Source organism: Scleropages formosus, chromosome 2 (assembly GCF_900964775.1).
Source record: "Scleropages formosus chromosome 2, fSclFor1.1, whole genome shotgun sequence".
In the NCBI taxonomy this organism is placed as follows: domain Eukaryota; kingdom Metazoa; phylum Chordata; class Actinopteri; order Osteoglossiformes; family Osteoglossidae; genus Scleropages; species Scleropages formosus.
This window is the reverse complement of record NC_041807.1, coordinates 24,995,998-25,016,780: the sequence shown is the minus strand read 5'-3', so window position 1 is coordinate 25,016,780 and position 20,783 is coordinate 24,995,998. Positions and strand designations below refer to the sequence as shown.

Genomic DNA, 20,783 nt, shown 5'->3' with positions numbered 1-20,783 from the left:
ACCTACACCTACAGCCAGCCTTCCCAAACTGCTTAGCACCCCAGGGCTCTATCCCAACACACCGGTAGGCACAGTCACCCCATCATTTTTCCCCTAAGTGCTGCCAGTGGTTACACACGCTATTTACAAATTACCCACAATGCAACTATTTACACAAAACATCTTTCCACCTAAATGCCAGTAACGTGGGTCATTACATAGACCCCATCAAAAAAATAGCAGCGTCCCCGCTGCTACCTGCCCCACACAAGTGTCCCAATGTCCGGCGCTGTTCTCACATGCCTCCTGTCAGGAGTGCAGGTCCCGGACACTCAGCGCTGGTGGTCGGGGCGAGGATGCTCGCAGCAGCCCGCCATGGCGGCGCGCTCGGGGGTTGAGGCGGCCATCCTCCTCCCCCGTCCGCTCGGCCTCGGAACCAGTGCGGCTCCTTCGCTCACATGTGGCACATACCAGACATGGCGGCGCCTACATGGTCTTTGCCGGCTTCCGGGGGACCTTCGCGCCGGCTCTCCGCAGCTGCTCCGCGTTGTCCCAGCTCTGTTGTCAAGGGCGAACACCCGTCTTGCGCCCCCAGCCGTCTCGTCACACCTAACGCTGCTTGGTCATCTTCCGGCAGAGGACCCAGCAAAACCACCCTACTTGCCGCTCTTGCCTCTGCCGATTTGCCGCACGCCAAGCCTGCCGCGACTCTCGTGAAACTGGCTGCTTCTCCTGGCGCAGCCCTTCTTTCGCGGCGTTTAGTCCACTGCACGGCTCTTTTTTCGTAAAGCTTGCTGGGGCTTCATGCAGGCTGGGCGCTTTCTTCCCGAAAGCAGCAGAGTCTTGCTCCGTGAGCGAATTCGCTCACCTCTGTTACGGAGCCGTGCCTGTCCACAGACGAGGCACGCTGCTCTGCGCTGTCCAGTGCGTCGTCCGACTTGCCCGGGAAAGCAGCGCTCACCGCAGGGCGCCTTTCCTCAGGCCCAGCGCTCGACAGCGGTTCGCTGCCTCTTCCTGCCGCTCCTACTGCGGGCGTAGGGAGACCCCACTCGACCTGCTCGCCCCTCTTCAGCGGCACCTCGCAGGTCTTCTCCGCCGTCCTCGCCACAGCACGCGCTTCCCTGGGGTCTCCCTGGACACCCGTGCTCTGCCACTGCTCTTCCATCACAGGCACTTCTTCCACTGCAGGTGCTTCTTCCACCAAATGCTGTTCTTCCGTCCCGCGGGCTTCTGTTATTGCGCAGATTTCCCCTTCTTTGTGTTTGGTGTTCAACTGCTCTCTGATCCAGCCTCTCATCATCCTGCCCTATCCCATTTCTAACACCATTGTGGCACACAGCACTGTGGGTTTGGATGGGGTGAAGAAGAATACAGAGACAGTGTTCACAACAAATAGGTTATTAGAACACCAGCACCAGAAAAATAATGCTCAAGGACCCCCTTTCGCCAGACCCACCACCTACAGCCAGCCTTCCCAGCCTGCTTAGTACCCCCAAATTTTCTTCCAACAGGCTCCTAGGCACAGTCACCCCATCATTTTTCCCCTAAGTGCCCCCAGTGGTTACACACGCGATTTACAGGTAACCCACAATGCAACTATTTACACAAAACATCTTCCCACCTAAATGCCAGTAATGCAGGTCGTTACATTACATTTGACATTTATTCATTTAGCAGATACTTTTCTGCAAAGCGACGTACATGTCCGAGAAAAATACAATGTGTCATTAAATCCACAGAAGGCGTAACTTGGATGCAGACACATGATTCTAAAGTAGTTAATTTGTCACATTCCACCATATGAATCATTATACATCACATGAGTAACTACATTAAATCTAAACATTTTCATCAAACAAGTTGCTGCATAAAGGTTTATCCATAATTGTCCAATTTCTAATCAAAATTATTAAACATAAACATTTACATATTTATTGTGCTCTTAAGAGCTCATTATTCATTAACCAATACTATCCTTAGACATTCTGCCCATTGTTTGTCTTCATCCTCACATAGTATATGTTACCTTTTCATCTCAATTTCTTCTTAACACCAGGATCAGTTCCTGAACAACGTAACAGCAGCAACAGCACTTTAACACTTGCAAGAATGATGTACTCAATTTGTTGTATAGGTACGTATGTCAGAGCCAGCGGTCAGTTTGTAAAACCACTGTAATGTTACATTGATCATAATTTCTATAACTTTCTACTGAGCTGCAGTCACTGATACTGCAGTGCTTTTGGGCAGTGGAGCACATTGAATCTATAAAGAATGAAACTGATTGAGAATACAATTTGAGCAATGATTTTGGGAAGCCTACTTCCAGTTCTTCAGTACATTTCCTCTTTCCGCAGAACTTAATGAAGCGTTCGCCTGATAGGTTCATGCATTTACAGTGAGGCTGAAGCTGGATATGCTGCATGTGCATTCTGTCAATACACAGGTGTGAATCTGTGTCCATTCTCAGACAGATCAGAAGGAAGTTAAGAAAGACACATTACCAGACTATGCAATTTGGGTTTAGGTAAAGTTGACCTAGATCACATACGTACATCGGAGATGGCAAAAGATAGGAACTTATCTTGAAGTGTCCTAACGTTGATAAAGATGAGGAGGCCATCATTACAGTTAACAATCATCAAGGTTACCTGTGAAAAAAAAGATCCAACCAGTCATTGTCAAACCATGTGACTGGCAGACTTTGTTTTGTAGTATTTGTTTTTGGTACCTTGCTCATTTTGTGTCTCGTGTTCTTTGCTTGGCTCAGGGCAAGCAGCCCTGCCTGTTTCCAGCTAACCGGTGTGTCCTTCTTGGGCCCTGATCCATTGCCTCCAGCTGCCCAGGGCTCACATGTCATGTGACCAGGACATCCTGATGAAAGCCACAGCGCAAACAGAGCTTTGTTTGCTTTGTGGTCTTCATCTAGCACCTGCTCTCATGTGGTTGTTGCTGTATCTGTGTCCTCCTCATATCCTGAAAATCACATGTTTATGGTTACTTCGTTTAGAGAAGCATGTTTAGAGAAAATGTTTTCACATTTTCCCAGCAAGTCTATAGAAAGTTAGATTTCTTAAAACCCTTGGCATAACACTTAAGTGGTTCTTTTGAGTTATCATCATTATGAATTATTTATCTGAGAGCACTCAGGAATAGTGGCACCCTGCGGTTTATCTAGACTGATGCACCTTGGAGGCTTTATTCAGTTGTGCAACAACATTTGCTGGAGGGTATGATGGTGGTGTATGCTTTGGTTCAGAACGCTGATCCCCTTGCTCTTTTCATGCTTGTACCTTGTCAGGTTTTGCTCTATTCATGCTACATCAATACTCCCCTCAATTCTGCTCAAAGTTAAGTTCCATGACCATGTGTGCATATATACCTCTGTCTATCTATTATACACTTGTAGTGGTTAATTATGTCTGCGTTTATGTGTGTACATGGCTCAGTGTTGTTGCCATGGTTACCTGCCCCAATAATATGATGTGTTTGCTGCAAACCACTCATGTTGTCCCTCTTCCATACAATGTGAAATGATGCTACAGCTTGGGTTATTACCCACTGATTATAATGGTGCACAGTCCACACGATTAAACTCTCACATGCGCACACATTCATAAGAACGCATTTGCCCCGAGAGTGTGTAAGTGTGTGTATGAAATAGACAGGAGTTCATTAGAGAGTAGTTGACAGGCTTCTAGACCCTTAAGTGTCTGGTGTTGAATCACAGTGTTATAAATAGTTTCAATCCCTGTCTTCACTGTTTCATTGGTTTGTAAAACAAAGAGGGTGAATCCCTGTTAAGGGTATAAATGAAAGCAGATATGATTGCTGATCTCTTTAACACCTGCTGCCTTTATGTGGTCATATTTGGAAAAGGTTTTCCCTAGCTGTTTGCATGCAGCTGGGGGTCTGTGTGAAGGGTGTAACCAGCAACTGGAGCATTTATTTTTACTTTAATAAAGTACAGGATTGGCTCAGCCTATTTGCCATAAAGAGTTGACACAACCAAGATGTTATTAGTTCTGTTATTTAAAATTCAGAGCATTCTTCTGATGAAATAATAGATACGTATGATGTTGAGAGCACAATTGCACAGTTTCATACCTTCCAAGTAAGAGGCACTTTCCCTTGTATGGATTATTGATTATCCATTTCCATACATTTACCATGTCACATAATTTGTTCTGTGTGAATGGCGGTATTGACAAATATAAACCCAACAAGGCCTTGCTGATGAAGTCTTTGAAGAGCCCTGTCTTAGCAAAATGTTTTTACATAACTTTAATTTATAGTGCTTATCTTACAGGGGCTATGTTTATTTCTCTTAAGCTAATGGTGTAATTTGTCTGCATCAGTGTTTGCCTTCTGGAAGAGCTCAAGTTGAATATGGCACAGCGATCTCCCGTGGGAGAATTTGAATCCAGGAGACACTGGAAGACAACACCCTCAACCACTTCTGTGAATGATGTTTTTCTCTGTTATACCCTGACCTTCATCTCCTCTTTTTGAGGACTCCGTCCATATTTCATTCCTCACTGAATGTTAAGCAAACACATCCAGGCCCAGGAGCATTTTCTGGGCAACCCTTCACTCATTTGGGAGCAGGATCGGTCCCCCTTTACTCTGAGATCTGAGCTGAGGCTTTGTCAAAGGTCTTTGTTTGTGGTTCCAAATTTGGGGACAATAATGCATGCCTTTTTTAAAAGTCATTACCCTAAAGAGGAATCTCACCCTTTTTCATATCTGTGCTCTTTCAAAAACATGTTTTATGCATCTAGCTCAAACTGTTTTTAGATTATTCCAATTCAGTAATTATTTAGTATTTTTCATCAGTAATGATTACATTTGCAGATAGAAAGTAAAAAAGAAAGCCTAAAAATAACAATGTAAAAATGCTAAGGATGTGAAGGAAGTTGTGTCCTTCATATGTTTTGGTCTGAATGTTCAGACATTAGGTTGGCCTCTTGACACATGATCCCAGGCTGGCACCCTTTTATCATGCCCGATTTTTAACTTGTTACAGTGTCAAACACACTGGACATATCATGGAAAATGTATAAAACAGTGATGGCTGAAATTGTAAGCCTGTATTACAAGGCTGTGATGAAAAGCTCTTTTTCCCAGTTTTACAGAGAATTTTCGTCTATTTTTTTTGCCATTTTCTTTTGCAGAAGTGAACAAGGAGAATAATAATGTGCCTTTTTGCCCAAGTTTTTAAACTTTCTTTCCTTTAGTTTGATTTCCCTTTGTCTCAGCATTCTTGTGTCATGTTTTCATTGCGATGGATAGCGTGCTGTCACTCTCAGTTTGATTCTTTAGAAAAGTCAGCTGTCACTGCTGGCTCAGATGATTCCGGTTCTGCGACCCATAGTGTGTATTGCTGTATCAATTCACAGCATCGTTCTAAATGCTATTTAATTATCCCTGCTGTGTGTGTGTATCTGTGTGTGAGAGTGTGTGTTTGAGAGACAGAGAGGGAAGCATTACCGTAGGGCCGGTCATGCAAATGGGGAATGAGCTATAATGAGTGTGTCAGAGGGCAATAAATCTTAGTCCTGGTCATGGATCTTCATCTGTGATGTTTTCCTTCATAAATACTGGAAACTCTTTCTGAAAAAGCCTTTGTGAATTCTGCTTTTCAGCGTTGCATATTTATTGCTTTACCTTGGTAGTCAGTGTTTTTTTCAGGAATACTTATTATTTATATATTGTTATGACTTAATATTTGTATTTATTTAGCCGATACCTTTGTCCAGTGCAGCTTACAGTGTTAGACATACTATACTAAGCTTCTTACAATGATTTACCCATTTGTACAGCTGGCTTATAGGATAGCCTTGCCAAATTTAGTGTGCCGTTGAGTCACTTGAAGATTGTTTACATTTTTAGCAATTGTGCTGACAAGGTCGAGTACAGATATGTACCAACGGTGACTCTGACTCCTGTACCAATGAGGCAGCCAATGTGTTCATAACTGGGTCTTGTATTCCAGTTTGTTGTGGCATTAGAGTGCAAAGGTGTTGCGTTCTTGCAAGTTGATGGTGGCCTAAATGAGAAGATACACTGCTTCTTATGACTCACCATATGGCTACGACCTACTGTTCAGTAGAAATGTACATGCAGACATCTCTTGACCTTTGGTCTTCTTAAAAAAGTGCAGATAGACTTTACAGTGGGCCGATTGTTTAAAAAAAAAATTGAAGATTGGCCTTCGGGCCCCCATGTAGTAGATTTCAGATCTGGGTTCACTATAAATATAGTTCTTGGCCTTTTGTTCTGAGGATTTCTAAAGAAGTTCTTGAAGGGGTGGCTAAGTTCACTACTCAAGTTGTTTTGCTTTCTATTTTTATATAGGGGTGCTTTCTCAGAGGTGGTTCTGGCAGAGGAGAAGCAAACCCAGAGGCTGGTGGCTGTGAAGTGCATCCCCAAGCAGGCACTGGAGGGGAAGGAGAACAGCATTGAAAATGAGATTGCTGTCCTCCGCAAGTGAGTGATGGACCTCGATGTTCACTGGTTGAATACAGATGGTGAAGAAGGGAAAAGCCATTACACATTACATCCATTGAGATCCCCATACCCAAGCTGGCTTCTTACATATCATAAACACCAGCATGTCCTTCTTTAAGCTCTTCTTTATTTTTTAATTATTTTCTGAATAAATGTCCTCTTTTTGTTTCCATGGATCATTGGAAATAGCGCAATATCAACATCTTATCTAACATTGAAGGCACTGGGGATTCCCCAGCGGAAATGTCTGAGCCAAAGAAGATAATCTTTTTTTGTGTCTTGTTGCCTGGGTTACCGCATCCACCACAGACACGAAGAGAGGACAGGGCTGCCACAAGAGAGACACATTTGCTAACCATTAATTTGTATGAGAAAACCAGAAACCTGGTGACCCTACACCCTCCTAAGGGCAGGGCCTTCTCTAGCTTAGCCAAGTTATTCTACCTCACCTAATGCACCATGTCATGCACCTTTTGCAATATAAAGAAATTATTGAATTGAAGTGTAATGATAACAGACTGGATTCCACTTGGTACTGGTGAATGCTGGAAGCAACTAACCAGTTAGAAATAGAGTTTATTTTGTTGAATATCTAAAGATGCATCTAAAGTCCTTGGTCTCTAACAAAGTGCACTTTTTTACCTTCCGTTGTATGCTAGAAGCTCCTTGGGAGAAAATCTTCAGCTCGATAAGTACGTAAATGAAATATCAATGAATAATATAAATTGGATGTGTTAAAGATGACAGAACTTCTAGTCTTATTTAATGAGGCTGCAAAACTGAGAATATACAACTAACAGATTTTTATACCTTTTTATAACGTTAGCATTTTAATTATCTTACAAATTATGTGAATTTACAAACAAAAACTGAAAATAGAAATTGTTCCAGTCATTGTCTTCACTCTAGGTACTATGCTTAGAACTATACACACACTCGCTGTCTGAAACTGCTCGTCCCAAATGGGGTCACTGCAAACCGGAGCCTAACCCAGCAACACAGGGTGCAAGGCTGAAGGGACACACCCCAGACAGGACGCCAGTCCATCACAAGGCGCCTCAAGCAGGACTCAAACCCCAGACCCACCACGGAGCATTCCCTAGCCAAACCCACCGCACCACCCCACCCCACCACCCTTTGCTTAGAACTACTTTGTGAAAAATAAAGATGCCAATGTCATTAAGTTTACTTGCAATAGACTTGAAACAGTGAAGAGATGAACTTTGAGGGTAATATATGGTAGACTGACAAAAAAATAAAGCGAGCTTCAGTGAAGTCCATGCAGATTTTATTTCTTAATTTCCTCAGGTCATCTATGATACAAATTATTAACATAATTAACTTTTAACAGTTTTAGGTTTGTACATTAAGTTACTTTTAATTTTACACCAATTTATACTGCAGAATATCTCTATTGGAGTCATTCAGGATAAGTCCCTTGCTCAAGGGTAGTGCAGCAAGGATGGAAAGTCAAACCAGGGACATTCAGATTGCAAGTCTATCACTGTAAACAATATTCTATCTCCAGCCTCCAGTAGTACCAATTCTAGATGAATTTGTGGTTTTGGAAAGCTGATGTGTAGTCTACAGTAGGGATTAATGTAATGAAATACATTCAAAAGAGTTGGCAGAAGACCGTTATGCATTTAGTTCTTGATCAACAGAGTAATTTACCATGAGGAAAAGGAAAGGGTTACACTACTTAGGTAACATAGTACTTACTGGCTACAAGAGTTGCTGTAGAACTTAAAGGATGTCGCATGCTGCTTGAATACGGCAAAGAAATAATTTACTGCCTTTTATCAACTCACATGTCTTGTGATTCATGGTAACATTTGTTTAATGAAATCCTGAGAACAAAGTACTAGAGATGGTAATGATTTTATTGCATCATGTATTTTAAATTGAATGGATCTTCCAGACTTTTTATTACAGCTTAGGCAGTCATTACTCAGTAGAGCCATAATGAAATAAGGGCTTTTACTTTTTATAATTCTCCTCCCTCGAACTTGGCTGTGGAACTTGACGTTGGATTGTCAATAAAGAAGACATTAGGTTCCCTGAGAGTAAGGCAAATGTAGCAGAGCAGCATGAACAAACACACGTGTACACACAATATTTACACTGTGTATTTGCACTCTGTATGTACATATATTTGACCCATTATTTGCCAGCCCCAAAAAACTAAGTGTGCCACACGGTAATCTATTTGTTTGCTTGGTTCCTTCATGACAACTCAAGTGTACTCATGTGTACATGGAGATGAGCAGAGGCCCTCAAGCCTTTACCCTTTCACCAACAAAGTACCCTTATCCAAAGTGCACTCATCCAAAGCACTCTTATCCAATGTACCTTCTTTTGGCTTGGTTGGCTTTTGTTCCAAAATATTCCTCATTAGATGCTAATCAAGAATTTTCCCTTTACTTTGGCAAAATAAACTGGCGAGGCACTTTTACACACATGATAACACTGGTGATCTGAAGCCCTCTCCGTCTGAATCACCAGACAGTTATCTGCTTAATAGATGCCGTTTGTCCTTTGATGAGGACTGGAACAGAAGTGTGTGAACCCTGTGGGTCAGGTTCGTTGTCTCTGGCCTTTACCCCGAAGAGATACCACCTACACATTAGCTATTGCTTACTAATACTTCCTTATATACTTGAGGTAGCTGATTAAGGGTAAGGTTCCTAACTGTACTCGCTACCTGCTAGAGGTACAGTTCTCTGCTCTCTGGTGCTGCTTATGCAGGTAAAGTAGATGTTAGCCGGAAATTCTTCAGAACCTGGTTTGGAATGATCACACGCTGCTTGGTGTGTGCACACAAATGTGTTCCTCACAAGGATGATGCTAAGGCCCGATTCTGAAGCCCAGTCTCTGTGTGCCGCACTGCAGGAGATCAGTGCATCGCATGCTGCCTTCCTCAGGCCTTGGCACATCTACCCCAATTTTCCTACAGAAATGGCACAGTAAGTGCTGAGGAAGCAGGCTCCTGGGTGCACTGGGAGCCACTCTGCTAAATGGGCCAGTGTGATGCACTCCAGTCCCGTGAAGAAAGTGTCTACTAGGCGAGGGCCGTGTTCCTCCTAAGACACTGAAGGGCACATGGCTGTATGAAGAGAGCTACACTTAGCATGTAGCTAAACCGGATTATACCAGACAAGTCACTGTCGGAGCCCTTAGGAGAACTGGCTGCACTAGTGTCCTGGTTTATCTTTCTTTCTTTATATATGACTATGTGATTACTGGGTGTGCTGTCCTGGTTCTTTCCCTTTTAACCGTACTTCCTGTTTCCTCCAACCCCAGTAACCGCAGACACACAAGCAAGTTGTACCGCTTGTTTTATCTCTGTTGAGGGCATGGAGGTCACAATGGGTCAGCAAAAAACTCACACCAGGGAGTGGGTAACTGAAGGTAGCAACACAGTTAGCCACTGCAACAATATTTAGGGGCCTGTCAGTAGTTTGCAGCAGTCAATGAGAAGTTCTCCACTGCGGTTGCACACCTGGTCATTATGCAGCACCTTTCACGACTGCTTCCTTTTTGAGCTCAACTGATGCAAATGCAGAGAAGAATGGCTCCGTGACCAGCGGTGAACACTTTGGCGGCCGAGTGTGTTCTGATCCTGCCACCTCCTGGCTAGGTCACAGCCTTGCAGGCAGATCCAAACAAATTAAATGTTTTCGTTTTTAATAATCCTTTATTGCATTTAGTAAAACCTCTGCAACAAAACAAATTCATATATCTTATGGTTTTTATAGTTATACATATGGTCAGACAAGATATGACAAGTTATAAAGCGATTAGGTGCTCGTCACTGAGGTGGTTCACTATAATGCGCCATTCTATCAAGATTTTTTTACAAGTATGGAAATGTATAGTGTTATAACAAAAGCATTATTAATGCTTCAGCTGTAATTTTACCAATGAATTACATAAATAAATTGCAAAAGGTAGCTGGTAGTGTAGTGATTAGAGCTGCTTCCGTTGGACCCAAAAGTCGCTGGTTTGAGTTTCACCTCCAGCTGTAATGTCCTTGAGCAAGTAATTTGTCCTGAAATTGCTCTAATAAAAAAATTTTCCCAGTTATATGAATGTGTAAATAATTGTAAGTAGCTTAACACTGTAAATCACTTTGGGAAAAAGCATCAGCTGAATGAAGAAATGCAAACTATAAAGTTACAAAACTCTTCTGTCTCTGTTGTTCTTCTTCATGAGACTTTATCCTACATCTAATTATTTGTTTGTTTGTTTATTAGCAAAAGTAGCAGCACTGGGTCACAGCAACATGAAGTCAAACAGCTAAATGTTATGAATATAACCACATTCATAGGCCATGAACAACAGCAAAATTGCACCTGCAATATTTTGAAAATGTGATCAATATTGTCCAAGAAGTGCTCCATCCAAAAAGATTTACTGAATTTCTGTGAATTATCATAAAGATTATATCATACAGATAAAATATTAATTTTCTCAGCCAGAAGAAAAATCCTCCCTTGGGATGTTCATACTGTATACTCTTTTTATAGAGGGAACTTTAATGAATAGACTGCCGTAATAAAATTTTCTTACTAAATTAATAAAGCTAAAGGAAATAAAGATAATAATACAGGTCCTAGAAAGTTTAAAATTTATGTTTTTATAGCATCATGCACTGCTGAGGCCATAGCTGTAGATGTTTTGAGCATTACTTTGACTCCTGCATCATACCCTCCTTCTGGCCAAAATAACTGTGGGTCATGTAATCGATATTTGTGACAATTTTCTAGAGAACTAGTACATTATGTACATAGTGCCCATTACAAGTGATTCTGCTTTGAGTAATACATTTTGTGGTATAAATGTTGTGCTGTTATAAATAGGTGTCAATTTAATCTCCTTCTTTTCTCCAGAATAAAACATGCCAACATTGTTTCACTGGAGGACATCTTCGAGAGCAAGTCCCACCTGTATCTTGTTATGCAGCTGTGAGTATCTAATTTCCACGGAAATAATATCAATATGAGTGTAGCTGCAGACTGTAGAAGGAAAGGCTTGACATGAAAGGTGTAATTTTTTTAAAAAGATAGTGGGGAACAATTTATCAGAAAATTATAGATACTTGGTTTTTACTTTTTAATCTTTTTTTATGGAAAAGTCATGGGATTTAAATATTGTTATTTTTATATATGTCATAAAAGATTATACTAATGAAAATTTAATTCTATAATATAATTATATTTTTTACTTTGAAATACAAATCCTAAACTGGAAAACTGGTTTTTAAAGTACATGTACAGTATTACATTTTCTGTTTTAATTAAACTTTGGACATTTGCAGCTGCAGTTTCTCCCAGTATTTCAATTAAGAATATATTCTTAATTAATTTTTCTACAGTGTATCTGGTGGTGAGCTCTTTGACCGGATTGTGGAGAAAGGTTTCTACACAGAGAGAGATGCCAGTAAACTTATCCAGCAAATTCTGGATGCTGTCAAGTACCTCCATGATATGGGCATTGTGCACAGGGACCTGAAGGTGAGGATGTTGGGGAAGTTGCTAGCCAGCAACGTGACAACACAATTGTCATAATGATTTCTTATAATGATTTTTATAACATTAAAGCATTAACTGTATTTCAGAGGTACTGCTTTAGTGTTACAAAGTATAGGAATTTCTTTCAAAAATGCAGATTTTTTGATGAAAGCCTAAAATGTTTGTGACACTATGTTATAACAGTGTAAAATCATTATGGGGCACACAAATAACCAGTGAAACCATATATATATATATATATATATATATATATATTTAAACAATTCGTTGCTTTTTCAAATTCAGAGCTGTCCTCTCACCACAGCCTTGTAAGATTGCATTTGCTTCTTTGGAAGGTTGAAAGTTAATTCATTTTTCTTGATGCCAAAATCTTTGACATCTGTGTTGTTAACATGGCTGAAGAAGCTTAAAAGAGCAATAAGATCATTCTGTTAAAGCAATTTGATCTAAACATAAAGTAGCTGATGAGTGTTTTCATAGTTAAAGAACTGCAGTACAATCCAAGGTAACAAAGTATACTATTTATGATGTTCAGCCCAAATACTTGTCCTTCCACCAGGACATTCCATCGTAGATTTCCGTAGTGCACTTCTGTGGAATATCCCTGTACCAATGTGTATTTGAATGTCAGCATCTATCGGTGCCTACCTCTATTTATGTTTCTTTAGTTCCTCTTAAAAAGGAATGCACATTAAATAGATAACATCCGTGGTGCAGAGCAGATCATGTGTCCCGCGACTGGTGACAAAGCAGAGCTCCACAACACTGGATCTGAGTGTTCACAGTGGTTGAATCTCAGTTCTTTGGAGACTCAGTGAAGAGACATGGATCCTAGGGATTATTACTACACGGTTTACCCTTCTACTCTGAATCAACAAGTCCTAAAACATCTCAGCCATCTTTGTACCCCCTTGTTGCTGGGGCTTTTCCTCACTTAAACACTCATCTTTGATCCCCCCTTTTATAACCCTGCATGCTTCTTTCAGGAATTTGTCCCTCATGATCCCCACCCAGCCTCTCGAGCATTGTGCAGAAACACAAACACAAATTAAGAAGAATAGTATAACAGAATACACATAAGGAAAAAGTTTAAAAACTAAGGAGAAACATTGTTTTAAATAGTTGAACTGTGATGTCAGTGAGGTTATTAGTAAATTTATTTTCCCACATCTACAGCCAGAGAACCTCCTATATGACAGCATGGATGAGGACTCCAAGATCATGATCAGTGACTTTGGGTTATCCAAAATCGAGGGGTCGGGGAGCGTCATGTCCACAGCGTGCGGGACGCCTGGATATGTTGGTAAGAAGGCACAAGGGAAAGATCAGAATGTTATCATCTCGTGTTATATGTGGTGTTATTCATGTTTAAACAAAAATCAGCCTGAGGAAATACGAAGGACAATTTTCAAAATCTTGTGTTAGCTGTACTTTTTTTATCCATTATTTAATATCACATATTTACCAGTATGGTTCTGCAACATATGGTAGGCAAGCTGTTTCTGATTTTAGAGTCAGCATAATATTTATACTACGTAGAAAGCAACTCACAGCAGAACAGCATATACAGTGCTGCTTCAAAGAATGTGAACCCAGTATGGTTATTCTTGTACAAAATATTACATTCACGATACACAGGAAAAGATGTTATACCCTATGCGCAATTTTCAACAGCTGCACACAAGGACCCAGTCCACCCACCACCCTAAAAACCACAGAGAACAACACCCAGCATGGCCACCATACATCTTCATGCCCTGAAACCAACTGACCTAACACACCCACCAAACCGAAACTAGTCCCACCAACAACATCCAAACCACTGAACCAGATTTAAACGCACCAACAAATAACCAAACCAAGCCTAACCGACTACAAAACACCAAGCCACACCCACCACCAAAACACCTAAAGCAAGCCTAACTCAACAAGCCAGCCATCCAGCCAACCCACTAACAATACCCAGCCACCAAAAAATAAACTGAACTATGAAATCTAAATCTTTAAACTTAAAATAAACTTATGAAATGAATAAATGACTATGATTTACATACATGATTCTACTCACCTACTTGGTGTAACCAATAAAACTTGGGAATCACTTATTTTCACACCTGCACTACTTCCGTGTTTCTACTACACACATGATTTCCTCTAAAGCAACATATGGAATTGGTCATCACACACCTATTATGTCAGATGAAAAAGACTTGTTCTAATTAAATAATGATTTTATGGTAAATCCAAAGGCCTTGGATTTCACATACTTCGAAGCAGCTCTGAGAACCGTTACATTAAATATCAAGGTTCCTCCAAAAGAAGGCTTCTATACATGTTAAATTCTAATAAGTAGGACATGATTACAGTTGAGTCCATCCGTCCATTTCAATAAACGCTTGTCCTGAGCAGGGTTGCAGTGAACCAGAGCCTATCCCAGAAGTATTGGGCGCAAGACTTGAGGGGGATACACCCCAGACAGGACCCCAGCCCACCCCAGGGTAGCCACTCACACACACACACACGCACACACACACGCACACACGCACACACACACACACACAGTTTTACATCGCCAATCCACCTGAACTGCATATCTTTTGGTCTGTGGGAGGAAACCGGAGAATGCAGAGAAAACTCACACAGACGTGAGCAGAACATGCAGACTCCACGGAGACTGAGTGGGGATCAAACCCACATTCTCTCGCACCACCCAGGCAGTGTGAGGTGGCAGCGCACAGACCACTACATCGTTCCTCAACATCACCGTATATAAATGCAGTTATCACAGTTCATCACACTTAAGATATTAGCAAAACAGTAAATATGCAGATTTTCACTATTATTTAACTTAAAGAAAAGATATGAAGTATGAAGAAGTATAAATCTGGAGCATAAGGAGGTATGGCTTTCAAGCACTCATTATACATTTATATTCGTATATAGTGATTATACTTGGGGGGATACCGTTGTGTTTTACAGCTCCTGAAGTTTTGGCTCAGAGGCCGTACAGCAAGGCGGTGGATTGCTGGTCCATTGGAGTCATCTCCTACATCCTGTGAGTATGCAGTGTACCCAGAATGTTTGGCCGCCCGGTGGTGCCATCCCTCAGCAGGCTGCTTGGCACTGCCTGTCCCACAAACCCTCTTCTCCACAGCCCTCTGTCTTCCTTGATAATTTTGATCTCCATGTCAGTTGTGATTGTGCCTAGCACCCTTTCTTAGTGTCCTCTTCCCCTTCCACGCAGTTTATGTGGATATCCTCCGTTTTACGATGAAAACGATGCCAAGCTCTTCGAGCAGATCCTGAAAGCAGAGTATGAGTTTGATTCTCCATACTGGGACGACATCTCAGACTCAGGTAGCTCTTTACCTGCTGCTTTCATTCGAACCCGTGAAATTTGGTGTGTTGGTGCATGTACACGGAGCTGATGGACAGTTCTTGTGTTTTGTTTGCTTGATTCTTGTTTCCTTGGTATTACAAGGTTACATAAAGTCAGTGACTTAAACTTTTTGCTTTCACTTGATTACAGCCAAGCACATATTTTTACTCGTCAAAGCGAAAGCATACTTGGTTCATGTGCTTCAGAAATGGAGCCTTATTAAGCCTTTTGCATGCTTTTGCACTGTATCATACTGACACCAAAGATTCATTTATTTCCAGTTTGACAGAGTCCTCATAATTTAACAGCATAAAGCATGCCTTACAACTGAGCAGAGATGCTTGACATTTTTCAGTTAACAGATATCCTTGCACTTACAGCCAAAGATTTCATTATGCACTTAATGGAGAAGGACCCCCAGAAGAGATACACTTGTGAACAGGCCTTGCAGCATCCCTGGTACGTGTTTAACTTCGCTCTGGCTCTTGGGACGTAGTTCTGTTCGGTGTCATCCTGGAGGGTCACAGTCCAGTGGGTTTTTCCACGTGGATGAGCCGCTATCGCAGCGAGAGCTCAGAGGGAATTCAGCTCAGTTAACCCTCCGCTGACTCAGCTGGCTCGGTGCTGGACTGGAACACAAGTATTTGAATGATATCATTGTGTTTTCACTGAAGCGAGAGTGAATATCTATAATATACATACAATGAATGTATTCAGGAAGAATGGGAAGACGGTACAGCTTGTAAAAAAACCCAACAGTCAACGGGGAACCAATCCTTTGTGATCTATGTAATTGTCCTGCGTGCCGCTCACTGCCTTTCCTTTTGCCCTGCAGGATCTCCGGGGACACGGCGCTAGACAAGAACATCCATGAGTCCGTCAGCGCTCAGATCAGGAAGAACTTTGCCAAAAGCAAGTGGAAGGTGAGTCCCAGTGTGCTGCTGCAGGACTGGGCTGACTGGAGTGTACAGTGGTGAAACTATGCTGTATGATAAGTGCTTCTCATAATCCTTTAATGCAAACACTACAGCATGTTTAGCAAATTATACACTATACACCCATTTTAAAGGAACACTGTGAAGGAGGCTTATGTCCAGTGCTGGACTTCGGATTAGGCGCTGGATGCACACTGCCTAGGACGTAATAAAGGAGGGAAAAGATTCAAAGTGCAGAAAAAAGCAGGAAAAAAGACCGTGAGACAGAAATTTAATGCGACTAAACTTTCAACGTTAAATTTCATAAACATAATTCCAGAATTTATAGGTATTTCCCAAGAAAATGGAATCACTGGCATTGTTTAAAGTGCCTCATATCAATCAACGTAATACGGGGCCATTTAGCCATCTTTTTGCACATTTCGGAGTGACAGCCCCTAGGGGCCTGGTCATATCTAACAGAACCATGACACCACCAAAGGAACACACCTCTCTGTCTGCCCCACGCAGCAAGCATTCAACGCCACGGCCGTGGTCCGACACATGAGGAGGCTGCAGCTGGGGACCAGCCAGGAAGGACCCAGCCAGACGACGCCCTCCAGCCCCTGCCCATGTGCAGGTCAGGAGGAGGGCTGTCATTAGCGTACCACCCTGCATCCCACCCCTCTCTCCCCGACTCACCCTCACCATCCCTCCCGTCCATGACACCATTAAACTCCGCTGCGCTGCTCTTTCCCCTCAGAGTCCGGATGCAGGAGCACCAACGGTAGCATGGAGCACACTGGGCTGCACGCTTGTGGATACTGCTGCCACCCCACCAGCTAAGTCTGAGCAGAGCCACGTGGCCATGCCAGCTTTTTTCACTGATGCCCAGAGCCCCGCAGTCTGGCCAGGATCACAGTTTTTTCCAACAGTTTCCATCAGGGGGCAATATTGTCTAAAGAAACCAAGGGGAGGTGGGACACCGTGCCACAGAAGACATTTGGGCACGAGTAGAATAGGCAACCGACAGGCCCAAAGGTTTCATACTAAATATTCTGACATCCAGGCTCTGGCAGTTTCCCTCCAGTTGAAAGACTGTCCCTGGATTTGCTATTTTTTCATTATTTCAGGTATTTCTAAACAGCCACTAATACTTACATCTCTAATTTATGTAGGATTAAATACGTTAATATTTCTGTGGGCAAAAGGTTTGCTGCACGTAAACCCCACATTGTTGTCAAAGTTAAGAACTGAAGGTTTTTTCTAACGGTCAGGCAACTGTATCAGGAATAGACAGAGGTATTGTAACTTTTGATAAGCACTCAGTCATTAACCTTACGATGAACTCATACAGCTTATTTTTTGGTTTGATGTTACAGTATGTAGGCAGTGTATCCTAGAGGATGATTCAGTTGAATCACTCCCTTTATTTTTAATCTGTCGCAGATGTCAGGTTTGGCTTCTACAAAATTAACAAATGTCTCATTATTGTATCTTCTACTGATATTTTAACTCTTTCAGTCCTCTGTGAGAATAACACAGAGCTTAAATAGATATAAAAGATTAACACTCCAGCAAAGCATATTGACAGGTGTTTTCAGCTAAATCAGAATGCCTTTAATTTCCTTTGGGGCCTCAAGGTTTCTTTTTTCTTTGCCACACATTTTTCGAATCAAGATAGACATTTACGTTTACGTAGTTAAAATATATTTTTCGCTTCAAAACATTTTCTTAAATCCGCTCGAGTCAGAAAATTGATCATGTGGTTTCAGACTGTGCTTACAGAAAATGCAAGTTAAAAAACAAAAGGCAGAAAATCTATTATCTTATTAACTCATTTGTACTCAGTCAATGTTGTGGACCTTAGTGGTGGATATGAGTTTTACTTTTGCCATTCAGTATAAGCTTTCTTGTCAAAACATGGTCATAGGGATTGATGATCAGGAGACTATTTTATAAATGTTGGAGTATGTAAAGAATGTGTTATACATATTAGTCTGCTTCACAGTGGAAGAATCAGGGTTCGTGGGAGTTGTGTCTTACAAGGTTGTGTTATAATAAGGGATCACTAATTCAGGTTCATAATCCTGTAACCATGGATTTATGTTCTTTCTCATGGGAAAAACATGAAAATGCTAAAGGTCTTGAACTGACATTGGTTTACAAACATTCAGAGTGGTCATTTGCTCAGTTTAACCATCTCAACATCTTTTAATAATCCAACATACTTTTAGTGTTTTATATTTTACTGAAAGTGAAATCTGTATTCTTATTTCACATTATTTTGTTGGTTTATCTGAAGTGCCACATGGCGTCTGTACAGAAATAACTTGAATTAAAGGAATGATTCAAACATCTCATTGCCTCATTTCACCATTTCATTGCCAGCCTCCCAGTTCTGGATGTTTAGCTTCAAATGACATCATCTCCAAATATGAAAATCTGTTTGTGAGACTTAATATCTATTTGTGGAATTGTAAACTGAAAGACAAAGCTGTTTGATATTTTAATTCCGCTTTAAATGTATTAGATGAAATAAATTCTGCTACATGTCATTATAGATATTCAGTGGAAAAGTATGCAGGACATCTGTGTTGATGCTAAACATGTTACAATCAGAGTTTTTACCATGAGGATTCCGTCTACGACCACTGTCACACATCGGCCGCAAGGGGGTTTCAGCTGAACCTCTCCTGAGTGGCTGCATGTGTGTGTGTGTGTGTGTGTGTGTGTGAAATCAAAATGTCTTGGGTGACTACCTGTCATGTGCACTACGCTGTGCGTGAACTCCTTATTCATGAGCGCTCTGTAGAATTTATAATTTCCAACATCTTTCAGCTGGTCCTTCCCTTACGAATAAAAGCTAACCTCATGTCAGAACTATCATGCTTGCTTACTCAGCCAGAGAATGTCATTCTCCTAGTGTGCACACTCACATGCATTGGAACATGCTCGGTCTCACCCTTTTCATTTCTTCACAGTACGGTCATACGTACGGTGTGACATAGTGGCTTGCATGAACAGGTGAATGAGTGATGACAACACTTGGACTATGGTGCAGAGCTCTATTGCTAATACTAAGTGCCTATGTGTGCATCACCTTTCTTCCATTTGTACTGCAGCAGCTGCTCGTGGCTTTGGCACTTCAACAAGTTGTCTAAGTAACATGGCTCGTATTTAGTATAGAAAATGACGCATTTAATCGCTGGAATCTGGGCTGTGTGCTGTGCTATGTACCAGAAGGGTGTTGGTTTGGAACAATAGCTGGACTGTGTGTAAATAAATGGTTTCTCTATTATTGTGCTATTGAAGGGAATGTGCAGTGCTGCTTGAAAGTATGTGAGGCCCTTGTGTCCTTCAGTTTTACCACAAAATGGGTATTTAATGAGATTCAGTCTTTTTTATGTGACATAAAAGGTGTGCAATGACTAGTTCCACATGTTGCTTTAGAGGAAATCATGTGTGTAGCAGAAAAACAGAAGTAGTGCAGGTGCAAAATAAAGTGGCGGGGGGCAGCTGGAAGTATAGTGGTTCGAGTTGCTGTCTCTGGACCCAAAGGTTGCAGGTTTGAATGCCACCTCTAGCTGCTGTACCCTTGAGCAATGTGCTTACCCTAAAGCTTTTGCTCCAGTAAAATAACCTAGCTGTATAAATGGGTGAATAACTGTAAGCAGCTTAACATTATGAGTTGCTTTGGAGGAAAGCATAAGGTAAATCAATAAATGTAAATGTGAGTGAACCCCAAGTTACATTAGTTAAACCGAGTAGGTAAGTAGGATCAGCTATATTAATAATGTATTCATTTTATATTTATTTTAAGATTTAAGATTGAGATTTTATGCTTCTTTAAAGAGCTGGTACAGCAACAACCAATACTGTAGTGCTTAGAGCTACTGCCTTTGGATCCAAAGGTTGCATGTTTGATCCCCATTCCTGGCTGTAGTACCCTTGAGCAAGGTACTTACCATAAATTGCTCCAGTAAAATTACTTAGCTGTATAAATGAGTAAATAATTGTAACCTTGACATTGTAAGTCACTTTGGAGAAAAAGTGTCAGCTTAATTAAGTATTTTATACAAGAACATTAACAATCCCTATAGGGTTCACATACTTCCAAGCAGCACTGTAAATGATTTGTGATGGCATAATTCTGATATTGCCAGTGTCTTGGTTGGAGTGTTACTTTTGGAATTTCCATAGCGGCAAACTGTCCAGGCATAAAGATATGGAGGCTGAAAGCAGAACAGAAGAGGTGGCCCATGCTTACTGTATATTGATGTTAAAAGAGACATAACACCCACCCACTGTAATGTTAGAATGTCCTTAGATCAATGGCTTTGAATTACAAGGCGTTAGATGAAATGAAATGTGTGCTTCTGAGATACAGCAGGTCTACAGCATGAGTAAGATTGATGCTGGCCCCCCAAGAGCTGATTTCTTAAAAATTGTGCTTTTTCCATTGTC

The 20,783-nt window shown here is 41.4% G+C and overlaps 1 protein-coding gene across 1 annotated transcript in view; it reads left to right on the top strand.

Moving 5' to 3' along the window:
- The window catches only part of LOC108938851 (calcium/calmodulin-dependent protein kinase type 1-like), a 35,780-nt gene extending 15,860 nt beyond the window's left edge, over window positions 1–19,920 (top strand). Inside the window, exons 3-12 of the mRNA XM_018759815.2 lie at window positions 6,337–6,468; window positions 11,382–11,456; window positions 11,867–12,005; window positions 13,200–13,326; window positions 15,003–15,078; window positions 15,268–15,380; window positions 15,783–15,861; window positions 16,238–16,325; window positions 16,848–16,956; window positions 17,080–19,920. Of these exons, the coding sequence (XP_018615331.1) occupies window positions 6,337–6,468; window positions 11,382–11,456; window positions 11,867–12,005; window positions 13,200–13,326; window positions 15,003–15,078; window positions 15,268–15,380; window positions 15,783–15,861; window positions 16,238–16,325; window positions 16,848–16,956; window positions 17,080–17,162 (1,021 nt within the window). The 3' untranslated portion in view covers window positions 17,163–19,920. The remainder of the gene's footprint in view (window positions 1–6,336; window positions 6,469–11,381; window positions 11,457–11,866; window positions 12,006–13,199; window positions 13,327–15,002; window positions 15,079–15,267; window positions 15,381–15,782; window positions 15,862–16,237; window positions 16,326–16,847; window positions 16,957–17,079) is intronic.
- The last annotated feature ends 863 nt before the right edge of the window (window positions 19,921–20,783 follow it).